This window comes from Thamnophis sirtalis, unplaced genomic scaffold, assembly GCF_051295495.1.
Source record: "Thamnophis sirtalis isolate CommonGarterSnake01/CBP01778 unplaced genomic scaffold, rThaSir2_p1.2 scaffold_13, whole genome shotgun sequence".
Classification (NCBI taxonomy): domain Eukaryota; kingdom Metazoa; phylum Chordata; class Lepidosauria; order Squamata; family Natricidae; genus Thamnophis; species Thamnophis sirtalis.
In genome coordinates this window covers 45,627,931-45,640,624 of record NW_028261393.1, presented here as the reverse complement: position 1 = coordinate 45,640,624, position 12,694 = coordinate 45,627,931, and the positions used below count along the sequence as shown (strand labels likewise).

The 12,694-nt window shown below is 41.1% G+C and overlaps 1 protein-coding gene across 3 annotated transcripts in view; it reads right to left on the bottom strand.

The window, feature by feature from the left end:
* Positions 1-10,750, bottom strand: part of ZNF185 (zinc finger protein 185 with LIM domain) — a 41,970-nt gene extending 31,220 nt beyond the window's left edge. For all 3 annotated transcript variants that reach the window (XM_087727138.1, XM_087727140.1, XM_087727139.1), the window contains exons 1-8: positions 10,664-10,750; positions 9,624-9,759; positions 8,825-8,896; positions 8,193-8,234; positions 6,071-6,139; positions 3,425-3,496; positions 2,051-2,131; positions 431-514 (exon numbers count right to left, since the gene is read on the bottom strand). In XM_087727138.1, the coding sequence (XP_087583264.1) occupies positions 431-514; positions 2,051-2,131; positions 3,425-3,496; positions 6,071-6,139; positions 8,193-8,234; positions 8,825-8,896; positions 9,624-9,759; positions 10,664-10,688 (581 nt within the window). In that variant the 5' untranslated portion in view covers positions 10,689-10,750. The remainder of the gene's footprint in view (positions 1-430; positions 515-2,050; positions 2,132-3,424; positions 3,497-6,070; positions 6,140-8,192; positions 8,235-8,824; positions 8,897-9,623; positions 9,760-10,663) is intronic.
* Between the last annotated feature and the right edge of the window lie 1,944 nt (positions 10,751-12,694).

Sequence of the window (12,694 nt, the reverse complement as noted above, 5' to 3'; positions counted from 1 at the left end):
AACTGCAACTTTTCTAAGTTTCATTGTTTTGTGAATTAAAGTTATTTAATAGAATAGAATAACTTTATGAATTCATGTGTTGCTATAAAAATTGCAACTTTTCTAAGTTTCATTATTTTGTTGATTGAAGTTATTTAATAGAGTAGAAACACTTCACATCTTGCTATAAATACTGCAGCTTTTCCTTTCTAAATTTCTTGACCAGTTTTGCTATAGCTGATCTTCATTTAGCAAAATCTGTGCTCTTCTTTGTTGCTAATAACTTTCCTCAACGTGGAAGTCCCCTTGAAGATGGGCTCCAGCTCAAGTCCGAAAGCTCGGAAGACAAAACCTTTGGTTCTGGTGACCGATCCAGATTGGATTCTGCAACTGCATCCCGGGACACATATATTGGCCGTCATTCTCAATATGGTTTTGTTTTTAAACCTACCCTCCAGTTTTCTTTGCAGCTGAAAGGACATAGGAGCGTTCTCTGCCGGCTGATCGTCTCAAAACACTGCTGGCAGCTTCTGTCCTACAAAGCAAAGGATGAAAAAAGAGATAACATTCCAGATCATAACAACCCTGGGGTTTTATTCTGGCATCATTCCTAAGAGGTTCCTCCTCTTTTCCACGACCTAGTAACTTTTTACTTGCAGGTCATTTTTTTTCAAATGAAAGACTGTTCTGTCCAATTGCTCTTCAACTAGACTGAGAATAAGCCAAAGATTGGTTTAACGTTAGAAGATTGACTCTGCCTTTAAATCCCTTGGGAACAACAGCATCTGTTCAATAGGGATGTTCAAATGAGTTGCAGTGCATTAATTTAATGTCATCCTAGACTGAATTTCAACTGATTCAAGAAATCCATCCAGATTCCTGAAAAAAGTGTCGGGATGGGAAAGAAATTGGTGCCGAAAGGAAGAAAATGAAAAAATAGAAATAAAATTCGTCATCCCCCACTCATTTCCACTCTAGCTCCACCCACTCTTTGATTCAGCTCCACCCCCAAGTGGTACCCAAGAGATTAACTGGTTCAATCCATATCTTCATCCATAAGTCATTAAGTTCATGCTATAAAGCTCTCAGATTTTCCAGACTGAACTTTGCTTGTCTTTAACCTAACTTGAGCATAATTGACAACTTGGGAAGAAAATGGCAGGGAAGGAAGGATGGAACGGTTGAAGACCATAACTCAACAGGAGGGATGGCACCTACTTTGTATGTAATAAAAAGACACCAAAAATGGAATCTCCAGATAGACTGGTGGACAATTCCTTGCATGTCGACAGTACTAAATTAGCTGGACCAAGAATATGATTCCTTAGGAAGCGGCATCCTCTGTTCCCAGCTGTGGAACTTCTGGATGCATTTATTATTAGATAAAAAGAAAAGGCTCGAGACCTCACTCAGAATCATTTACATCTCTGACTTTCATATACGTAGATGACACTGTGATGTTACCTAGTTTGGTAATGAAACTTCTGAAAGAAAACTACCAAGCTAAGAGAATCCAAGGATCCATAATCCCCCTCCCTCTCCTCTCTATAAACCCTAGTCCCTTCTAACACTGATGATGTTACCTACTTGGGTAAAGAAATGTCTGCAAGAAAACCACCAAGCTCAGAGAATTTAAGCATCCCACATTGCTCCTTCTCTCTACAATTCTAACACTTCTAACACTGATGATGTTACCCACTTGGGTAAAGAGATGTCTGCAAGAAAACCATCAAGTTCAGAGCATGTGGCTTGGAGGTTAATACATCTACCTAATATGCAAGTAGTCTGGGTTTGAATCCCAGAAGGGCATGGCTAGCTGACGAGAGCTAAATAGCTTGAAATAGATCTATATTAGTCTTCTTTTATTTCTTTGTCTGTAAAATATAAATTCAACACACAAAAAAACTTTGTCTCAAAAGTGGCTGCCTGCGAAGGCTCCTAGATTGGGGCTGAAAGGCGAAAGCGGAAGCAGTGTGTTCCATCCCATAGTTGGGTAGACCAAGTTGCCCTGATAGATGGCTCTCACCATCAAAAAGCTCAGAGAACCCCAAGTTGCGCAGAATCAAGGTACCTCTTTTTCTGCTCCTCCGGAGAAACAGAGGGTTGTCCAGCTCCTGGCTGTGAGAGTTCACGCTTAACATTATAGGGAGCTCTGAAGCACAGATAAAAGAGAAGGTGTGTGAGAGAGATTTCCTTTTCCAATTGCCAGTAAAGAAACACTTAGTTAGAGGTTGAAGGGATTTTTTTAAAGGTTTTTTAAAATCAAAATATCAAATCAACATGTGAACAGTGTGGCGCCTGAGTTTCAGACGTTCTATTACAAATAAAGCTAATTAGGTTAATCAAATTCCTTACATTCAATCCACTTATTCCCTGTTTCCCTGAAAATAAGACCTCCCCAGATAAATAAGCCCAGTCGGGCTTTTGAGCGCATGCGCTAAAATAAGCCCTCCCCAAAAAATAAGCCCTCCCTGAAAATATTGCAACACAACAGCAGCCATGAGGTGACCACGCTCCCCGGCTCCTGCACCTCAAAAATAATAAGACCTCCCTGAAAATAAGGCCAAGGGCTTATTTTGGGGGGAAGTGGTGGGTTTCAAAAAAATTTCGAACCTACTCTGTGGGTGTGGCCTCCTTTGTGGGAGTGGCTTGCCGGCCATGTGTTTTCTTTCTCTCTCTCTCTGTCTCTCTCTCTTTCCTTCCTTTTGTCTCTCTGTCCCTTTTTCCTTTTTTTCTTTCATCTCTCTCTCACTTTTTCTTTCTTTTTTTCTTTTTTTCTTTCTTTCTTTCTTCCTTTCTTTCTCTTTCTCTCTCTGTGTGAGTCTGTGTGTGTGTGTGTGTGTGTCAGTGGTGGGTTTCAAAATTTTTTGGAACCTCTTCTGTAGGTGTGGCCTGCTTTCCGGGTCCACTGGTGGAACCTCTTCTAACCAGTTCGGTAGATTTGACGAACCGGTTCTACCGAACTGGTGCGAACTGGTAGAAACCCACCTCTATCGGGGGGGTCAAAAGAAAAGAAGTCCCTATCTTATTTTCAGGGAAATATGGTATATTTCTAATAATAATGCATACTCCTATTAATTTATAATCTATCATTATTCAATTATTCCACGTTTTCTCTTGTTATTACTTTCATTTTGTTGTATAAAAAGTCTATGCTAACAGTCCCCCTTTTCTGGTTTCTATCACTTATTCTAGCTTTTGATCATATCACCTTTTATTTTAAAAAAGATTTCCTTTTCTTTCTTCCCTAACTTCTAATCATGTCACCTACTTAAAAAGGGAGAAGGGAGAAGAGGGCGAGAGAGAAGAAAAAGTAACTCAGAACAACAACGAAGAAACATCCCTCCATGATCCTTTGACCGCTTCAGTTGAAGGATGATTCTTATCTGTGCTTCCAGTTGGCACAGCTGCTGGCCCTACTACCTCTTTACTTTGAGATACTCACAGTTTTTTGTAATCCTCAGTGGACATCTTGGGCCCTTGGGAGGAGGGAGAGGTCTGGCTTGGGCTCTTGACACTGAAAAAAAAGGAGGGGTACATCAAAAGATTCAATAAAGAGAGAGCCCCAAAATTAAGCAGAGAGGCAAGCTGTTTCAAAATCAGCCATTGGACTATCTGGAGTATTTTAATGTTATTGTTGTAAATAAGCATTTGTTGTTAGTTGCAAAGTTGTGTCCAACCCATCGCGACCCCATGGACAATGTTCCTCCAGGCCTTCCTGTCCTCTACCATCCTCTGGAGTCCATTTAAGCTCACGCCGACTGCTTCAGTGACTCCATCCAGCCACCTCATTCTCTGCCGTCCCCTTCTTCTTTTGCCCTCCATCTTTCTCAGCATCAGGCTCTTCTCCAGTGAGTCTTTCCTTCTCATTAGGTGGCCAAAGCATTTGAGTTCCATCTTCAGGATCTGGCCTTCTAAAGAGCAGTCAGGGTTGATCTCCTCTAGGACTGACTGGTTGGATGGCCTTGCAGTCCAAGGGACTCGCAGGAGTCTTCTCCAGCACCATAGCTCAAAAGCCTCCATTCTTTGGCGCTCAGCCTTCCTTATGGTCCAACTTTCACAGCCATCCATTGCAACTGGGAAAACCATAGCCTTGACTATACGCACTTTTGTTGGCAGGGTGATGTCTCTGCCTTTTAGTACGCTGTCCAGATTTTCTGTCTAAATGAGCATATTTCATTTTAAAAGCAGATTTTTTTGTTTCCCTTTGATGTAAGGAAACATGGGGTAGAAGGGCACATAAATAACAAGCTATGGTACTTTCCCGTTGGAAAAGATCCCAAAATTCACATGGCTCCCAACCTATAAGGATTTCAAAAGTCTTTGAAAATGTGGCTTTCTTTCCACAAAGGACAGTTTTCTTTTGGAACAGCATGAGAAATTTTGTCTGGGTATATACAGTATATCTTTTCTTTTTCAATCTTTTTTAATCCCTCTCTTTCTCACACACTCTTTTTTTCTTTTAAGTAATGCACACTGCCCAGAGTCATTTGGAAAGCAGGCAGCTTCCCAAATCTGATGACATAAATAAATAACAAAACAAGATTTTCGACCGTGGCACCACAATGAAGCAGATTTTAATTTTCATTAATAAAGGAAACAAATTAAATGCATCCTGTTTGTTTATTTATGAGGATTCAAAGACTGTGCCATTCTAACTGGCTCTGGATATTCTACATAATAAAAAGCCAGAGCAATAAAATAAGGAACCAAACATGAGGAGCCCATTATCCAAACATACACAAAACACAGTCAAATCGTACAAGGCAACCTCTTCGAGGGGATTTTGTCCAGAGGTGGGTTCCTACCAGTTCGCACCAGTTCAGTAGAACCGGTTCATCAAATCTACCGAACCGGTTAGAAGAGGTTCCACCAGTGGACCCGGAAAGCAGGCCACACCTACAGAAGAGGTTCCAAAAATTTTTGAAACCCACCACTGACACACACACACACACACACACACAGACTCACACAGAGAGAGAAAGAGAAAGAAAGGAAGGGAGGAAGAAATGAAAAAAGAAAAAAGAAAGAAAAAGTGAGAGAGATGAAAGAAAAAAAGGGAAAAGGGACAGAGACAAGAGAGAGAGAGAGAGAGAGAGAGAGAGAGAGAGAGAGAGAGAGAGAGAGAGAGAGAGAGAGAGAGAACACATGGCCGTCAAGCCACTCCCACAAAGGAGGCCACACCCACAGAGTAAGTTCAAATTTTTTTTGAAACCCACCACTGATTTTGTCCCACTTCAAGGCCTGTGGGGCTGATCCAGATGTGCCTTGTAGGATATCACCAGGGTGGGAGTTATACAGATTTCTGGGGGGGGGGATACTCTTCCAGATAGCGGGTGGCACAATCTACTTTCAGGGCCCCAATACATGATGCTGTTTAACTGAATTTTAATTAATTAAAGACAGAAATGTACTAAAGAACCAGAATGGGAGCGGCAAGCCACCAGATATCGCACATGGAGAAATACTTACAGTTCTTTGTGGGTTGAATGCATGTGCTAGCAAAAGAGAATTGGAGCTCTCACCAATTGCATCCAGTAATGGTATCATAGTAATCCAGCAATTTTTTTTGCAGATGATTAACTTTTTTTTTTTGAACTATTACCATCTGGCAGACGGTACAGGACAATAAAAACAAGGACAAATAGGTTGAAAAACAGCTTCTACCCCAGAGCAGTAGCTATACTGAATTCTACAGTATAGTGCAATATTAATGCAATATCAGGGGTTTTAATTCAATCGTATAGAATGTGAAGATGCATGTTTGTGTTTTATTTTTATAGTTTTCTTATGTATAATGTACACTGAAGGTGGCATTTAATTTCTTTGTACGAGGTGGAATGACAATAAGGTAAAGTAAAGTAAAGAAAGGGAAGGGAAGGGAAGGGAAGGAAAGGAAAGGAAAGGAAAGGAAAGGAAAGAGGAAAGGAAAGGAAAGGAAAGGAAAGGAAAGGAAAGGAAAGGAAAGGAAAGGAAAGGAAAGGAAAGGAAAGGAAAGGAAAGGAAAGGAAAGGAAAGGAAAGGAAAGGAAAACACCTCTGTTCCTCTTAGTACCAAGCTAACAAAGTTGAAGTTTGACTCTTAGGCCAACCTTTTCTGTGTCCCATTGGATGCTGTCTTGGAAGGAGATGACTTATCAATGGTCTTGGTGAAAACTCCCCTAGAAGAAAGAGAGAAATCCAGAAAATTCCTGGGTCAAATTTCATCAGGTGAATAGACTGGGACTTAGAGCAAAGCTTTGCAACCTGGAATAGTGCTGGTCAGTGCCTTCTTATGGAACACTCCATTGCATTCCCTCATCCTACTTAGGTTTAGGTGGGTAGCTTTTATATTCTGCTGGGATTCTGTTATTGAGGCCCCAAAAAGATCAGCACGCACAGCAGGAATTCCAGATACTGAATGAAATGAACGATTCCCTCTTTTCTGTTTCAATTTAGAACCTAGAATAGGGTGAGAAAGAACCTTGGACAGCCTCTAGTCCAGTGGTTCTCAACCTTCCCAATGGCGCGACCCTTTAATACAGTTCCTCATGTTGTGGTGACCCCCAACCATAAAATTGGTGTCTCAGTTCCTAAGACCATTGAAAATATGTGTTTTCCAATGGTCTTAGACGACCCCTGTGAAAGGGTCGTTCGACCCCAAAGGGGTCCCGACCCACAGGTTGAGAACCACTGCTCTAGTCCAACCCCTTGCTCAAGCAGGAGACCTTAAACCACGGGTCTCCAACTGTGGCAACTTTAAGACTTGTGGACTTCAACTTCTAGAATTCCTCAGCCATCAAAGCAGAGACCCCCTGCCCATGTCTATTCTGAACAAATGGCTGTCCAGCCTCTTCTTGAAAACCTCCAGTGATAGAACACCCACAACTTCTGGAGGTAAGCTTGCCTTCAGAAGTTGGGGGTGCCCCCATCACTGGAGGCTTTTAAGAAGAGACTAGATAGCCATTTGTCTGAAATGGTGCAGGACCTTGTGCTTGAGCAGGGGGTTGGACTAGAAGACTTCCAAGGTCCATTCTAATATTCTGTGTTCTACCATTCCACTGATTAATTGTTCTCACTCTCAGGAAATTTGTCCTTAGTTCTAGATTGTATCTCTCTTTGATGATCTTCCACCCATTGCTTCTTGCCCTGTCCTCTGGTGCTTTGGAGATTAGGCTGACCTCCTCTTCTCTGTGTCAGCCCCTCAAGTACTGCAAAACCGCTATCATATCACCCCTAGTCACCCCAAAGATGCTTTTTCAGGAGGCAAATGGTTTTTCTTTGAAGACGTTTCACTTCTCGTTCAGCTCTGGAGAACTGAAGAAGCTTCTTGGATGAGAAGCAAAACCTCTTCAAAGAAAAAACAGAAGTCCAGGTGCCTCTTGAAAAAAACACCTTTTGGACACCCGTGACCTGGATGACTGAGAATCTCCATGGACAATCACCCCTAGTCCTTCTCTTTGTTGGACTAGACACATCTAGTTCTCTCAATTGTTCATTGTATGAGTTACCTTCCAGACTTCTTTATCATCCTTGATGCTCTTCCCTACATTCTTTCTAGGGTCTAACATCTTTTTGTATCCTGGTGACCAGAGCCAGATGCAGTATTCCAAGTGTAGACTCAACAGTGCAGTACGAAGTGGTACCATGACTTTATGTGAATTTGAAATTATAGCAACAGTAATAGCACTTAGGCCAGTGGTTCTCAACCTTTTTTTGGCCATGCCGCACATAAGCATCTATAAAATCCTGGTGCCCCCACCCCCCTGTCACATAATAGTTCTTACTTTACTCAAAAAGTGAACTCTACTCATGCGGAGGAAGCCTAAAAGGCCATTAACTTGGTTTAAACAAGGTTCAAATTGCCCCCATTAAAAATCAAATTGCCCCCCTCTGAGGCGTGGGTCCCATGTTAGGAACCACTGACTTAGACTTATATACCACTTCATAGGGCTTTTACAGCCCGCTCTAAGCAGTTTACAGAGTCAGCCTCTTGCCCCCAACAATCTGGATCCTCATTTTATCCACCTCGGAGGGACGGAAGGCTGAGTCAACCTTGAGCCTGCTGAGATTTGAACTGTCAAGTTGCAGGCAGCCAGCAGGCAGCAGAAGTAGCCTGCAGTACTACCCTCTCACCACTGCACCACCCTGGCTCACCACCGCCACCGTTGCATCAACAGAGGGAAATTATCCCTCTGTTGATGCAACTGAGTACTGCAATTTCTTCTGACTCACCTGATGAGATACCCAGAAGATGATGTGGCAGTTGAAGAAGAACTAGATGGAAAAGAGAGAGACAAAAACTTTGAGCCATTTAATCAGAGGTGACCCTGTGACTTTCTCAAGGACAGAAGCTAATCCAATCCTTCCCCGGTTATACAAGTGTATATCAGCATTTTCTTCTGAGCTCAAAATTCAAGGGATTAATCTATATACTGTAGAAGTGTCTTTTTTTTTTTATAAAGGTAAGGTAAAGGTTCTCCTTGCACATATGTGCTAGTCGTTCCTGACTCTAGTGGGAGGTGCTCATCTCCGTTTCGAAGCCGAAGAGCCAGCACTGTCCATGATGGCCACATGACTAAATGCTGAAGGTGCACGGAACGCTGTTACCTTCCCACCAAAGGTGGTTCCTATTTTTCTACTTGCATTTTTACATGTTTTCAAACTGTTAGGTTGGCAGAAGCTGGGACAAGGAACAGGAGCTCACTCTGTTACGTGGCACTAGGGATTCGAACCGCCTAACTCCCGACCTTCTGATCAACAAGCTCAGCATCTTAGCCACTGAGCCACCACATACCTTCCTATTTATATCCCAAAAATGGATATGATACAACAATTAAAATATAATGAAAAAAGTTTATACTCACTTTGGGGAAATATTTTTTTGTGCTGAAGGAGACTGTGGTTCTCTGTGGGAAGATGGCGCTGTACAAGATGCCCTGGAAGAAGACAGAAATTGTCAAAAATAAAGACATGATTGTTCTAGTTGGACAAGGCTGGATGAAGCACCTCAAATTTACAATGGATCTAGCACTGCGCTCTGAGAGAGATGACTTGTGCATGAAAGTATTTCCAGTCTGGTCTAGCGGTAAAGGCATCAGGCTTGAAACCAGAAGTCTGGGAGTTCTTCTAGGTTGAATCTCTCCTTGTTCAGTTTCCATCCATTATTCATCTTGCCTTGGAAGTGCCTTGGAAAATAGCTTGACCTCCTCATCTCTGTGGCAGCCCCTCAGATATTGGAAGACTGCTATCCTGTCTCCCCTGGTCCTTCTCTTCACTAGAATAGCCATGTCCAGTTCTTGCAACCATTCTTCACATGTTTTAGTCTCCAGCCCCATAATCATCTTGGTTTCCCTTCTCTGCACTCTTTCTAGCAATAGCACTTAGACTTATATACCAATTCACAGTGCTTTGTAGCCCTAAGCGGTTTACAGAGTCGGGATACTTCCCCAACAATTTGGGTCCCATTTTATCAAACCTGTGTATGAGAGGCAGACACTGTTTGAGTGTCGTTCTTTGAGCTCTCCTCAAACCAGAAGGACATGAGGACAGTATGGAGGTGTCCTCTGAGGTTCAGGAAGGTTAAAAAGAAGCCATGTTTTTTCAAGGGAAGAAAATGTTCAGGAAACTGGAGCAAATATTAGTGCAGAGTTGCTTCCTACTCACAATGGACTGTGGTTCTGCTTCTCCTCAGAATCAGACCTCTGATGGATCCAACTCTTGTCCCCTTTCAGAGTTGTCCTTACTTTCATTTGGGTAATAATCCGTTTCCGGTCTTCCTCACTAGGTAGGATGACGCCATCTTAAAAAAAAAATATGGATCAAGAAGAAGTTGGAAGCCCCCCAAAGCAGAGAACCCAATGAGTATCAGATAAACTTAGAAAGCTTGGACTGCAAAGTTGTCTTGAGGACCTCATCATTCTACACAGTTTTGACCGGATTATTCAGGAGGAAAAGTGGCTTTAAAGATCTCAAGGTTGTTTTTTGGAAAAAGTGAAACATCACTGGGATAAGTGCTGGGTTCACATCCATCAACAACTTTCAGCCACTGATGAAATTCAATTTTTTTTACTACCGGTTCTGTGGGCGTGGTTTGGTGGGTGTGGTGTGGCTTGGTGGGTGTGGCTTAGTGGGCATGGCAGGGGAAGGATACTGCAAAATCTCCATTCCCACCCCACTCTGGGGCCAGCCAGAGGTGGCATTTGCCGGTTCTCCAAACTACTCAAAACTTTCCGCAGCTACTCAAAAATTCCACTACTGGTTCTCCAGACCCTGTCAGAACCTGCTGAATTTCACCCCTGCTTTCAGCCTATCTCAGAAGGTCTCAACAAATAAACACAATTGGAAGACATTACAATTGTTAACTGAGAAAGAGCTCCTAATTTGTCTCAGGCGTAATTTGTACCTGCACAACCATTTAAATCCAACATAATTTAAATCCTTAATTGTTCTACGTATCTAATGCCATCAGCTGTAGCTCATAAAAGCTTATGGGTTTTAATAAAATGTGTTAATCTTATAAAGCTTTACTAGACTCCTCCTGACTCATCTCTATTTGTTTTTTTCTGATTTCTGGATTTTTTTAATAAGTAATCAAGTTGTGTTGTCATTTACAGTTAACCCCGTAGCATAACTCCAAGGTATCTCCGTATTTCAGGTTTAGTTTATACAAATTTGGGATTAAGCATCCCATAATGTTCATTTACCTTTCATGGCGCCAAGAGACAGCATGATTCACACTGGCTTCCTCACGGTGCAGTTTCCAGCGTTTGACACAAAAATGTAACTAGGACAGAAGAAATGAAAACCAGATTATTCCTGTAAAATGCAGCAGAAAGCAAATAGATGCTCCTCAGCCTTCCCTTGATGTTCCAAGAAAGCCGTACTCACAAAACACACCTGTTCTGGAAACTAGGATCTCTATAGGTTAGGGGGAAAAGTCAGAATGGTCTCTACCCTCAAAGCTACACTATAGGGCGCTGCACACCTGAACAACTAGACATAGGGACAGTTCCCCCCACCCCATGCCAAATAATTGCCATGAAAACGTCAAACTATTTACTAAGACTGTATTACTATTCTTCTTCTCATCTTTCCTATTAACTATCTCCTTTTCTGCTTATGACTATAACTTTGTGGCTTGTATCTTTATGATTTATATTATTTTATTTTGTTTCCTAGTATGATTTGTGTTGATTGCTAATTTAGTGTCCTAGGACTATCACTGTTGTATCTTATGATTTATGATGAATGTCTTTTTATGATGACTATGATCATGATTTATCACTTATAGCTTTTATGTACAATGGAAGCTTATGCACTGAAGACAAATTCCTTGGGAATCCAATCACACTTGGCCAATAAAGAATTCTATTCTATTCTGTTCTGTTCCTGTTCTGTTCTGTTCTGTTCCTGTTCTGTTCTGTTCTGTTCTAGTCTAATCTAGTCTAGTCTATTCTCTATTCTATTCTATTCTATTCTATATGCATCAAAGACAAATTCCTTGTGTGTCCAATCACACTTGGCCAATAAAGAATTATGTTCTGTTCTGTTCTGTTCTGTTCTGTTCTAGTCTAGTCTAGTCTAGTCTAGTCTAGTCTATTCCCTATTCTATTCTATTCTATTCTATTCTATTCTATATGCATCAAAGACAAATTCCTTGTGTGTCCAATCACACAATTCTATTCTATTCTGTTCTATTCTTATTCTATTCTATTCTATTCTATTCTTGTTCTATTCTAATTCTAATTCTATTCTAATTCTAATTAATTCTAATTCTATCCTATTCTATCCTATTCTATCCTATTCTATCCTATTCTATCCTATTCTATCCTATTCTATCCTATTCTATCCTATTCTAGTCTGGGTACCACATAAAAAAGTGGGTAGAGGTTTGATTGTTCCACTGTGGTTACCATCCTGATTTTTAAATAACATCCTGCAGATATCTCTCTATGACAGAGGTCCCCAACCCCCCAATTGTGGACTGCCACTGGTTAATGGCATTCCAGCAATCAGTCCACGCAAATAAGCAAAGCCTCAGGCAGCATGCAAAACCACAGCTCCCCTGATCCACGGAAAAAACCTCTGTCCACGGAACCGGTCCCTGGTGCCCAAAAGGTTGGGACCCACTGCACTCTGAGATTAATATCCCACAGTTACTTAATTTTTAATATAATTTTATTGAAAATTTTAAAACCAGAGGTAAAACCATAATCTAAACCGAAAGAGAGAGGGAGAGGGAGGGAGGGAGAGAGAGAGGGAGACGAAAGAGCAAGAAAGAAAAACTAAGAGAAAAGTAGAAAAAAAAGACAAGATAGAAAGAGGTAACTTTAAAAACATCCTTAAAGATCCATCTCATCTTGGGCACCCTATTTTTTTAACTATTAGCATCTGGCAGACGGTACAGGACAATAAAAACAAGGACAAATAGGCTGAAAAACAGCTTCTATGCCAGAGCGGTAACTATATTGAATTCTACTGTATAGTGCAATATTAATGCAATATCAGGGGTTTTCAATTCATTTGTATGGAATGTGAAGGATGTGTGCTATTGTTTTATTTTTTATGTATAATATACACTGAAGATGGCATTTAATTTCGTTGTACAATGTGCAATGACAATAAAGTGAACTAAACTATCTTCCATTTTTCTTTATGGCACTTATTAGCAGAATTATAAATTCTCTAAGGTTGATCATGACTGTTTTTTCTTTATCTATCCTTTCTAAATAATC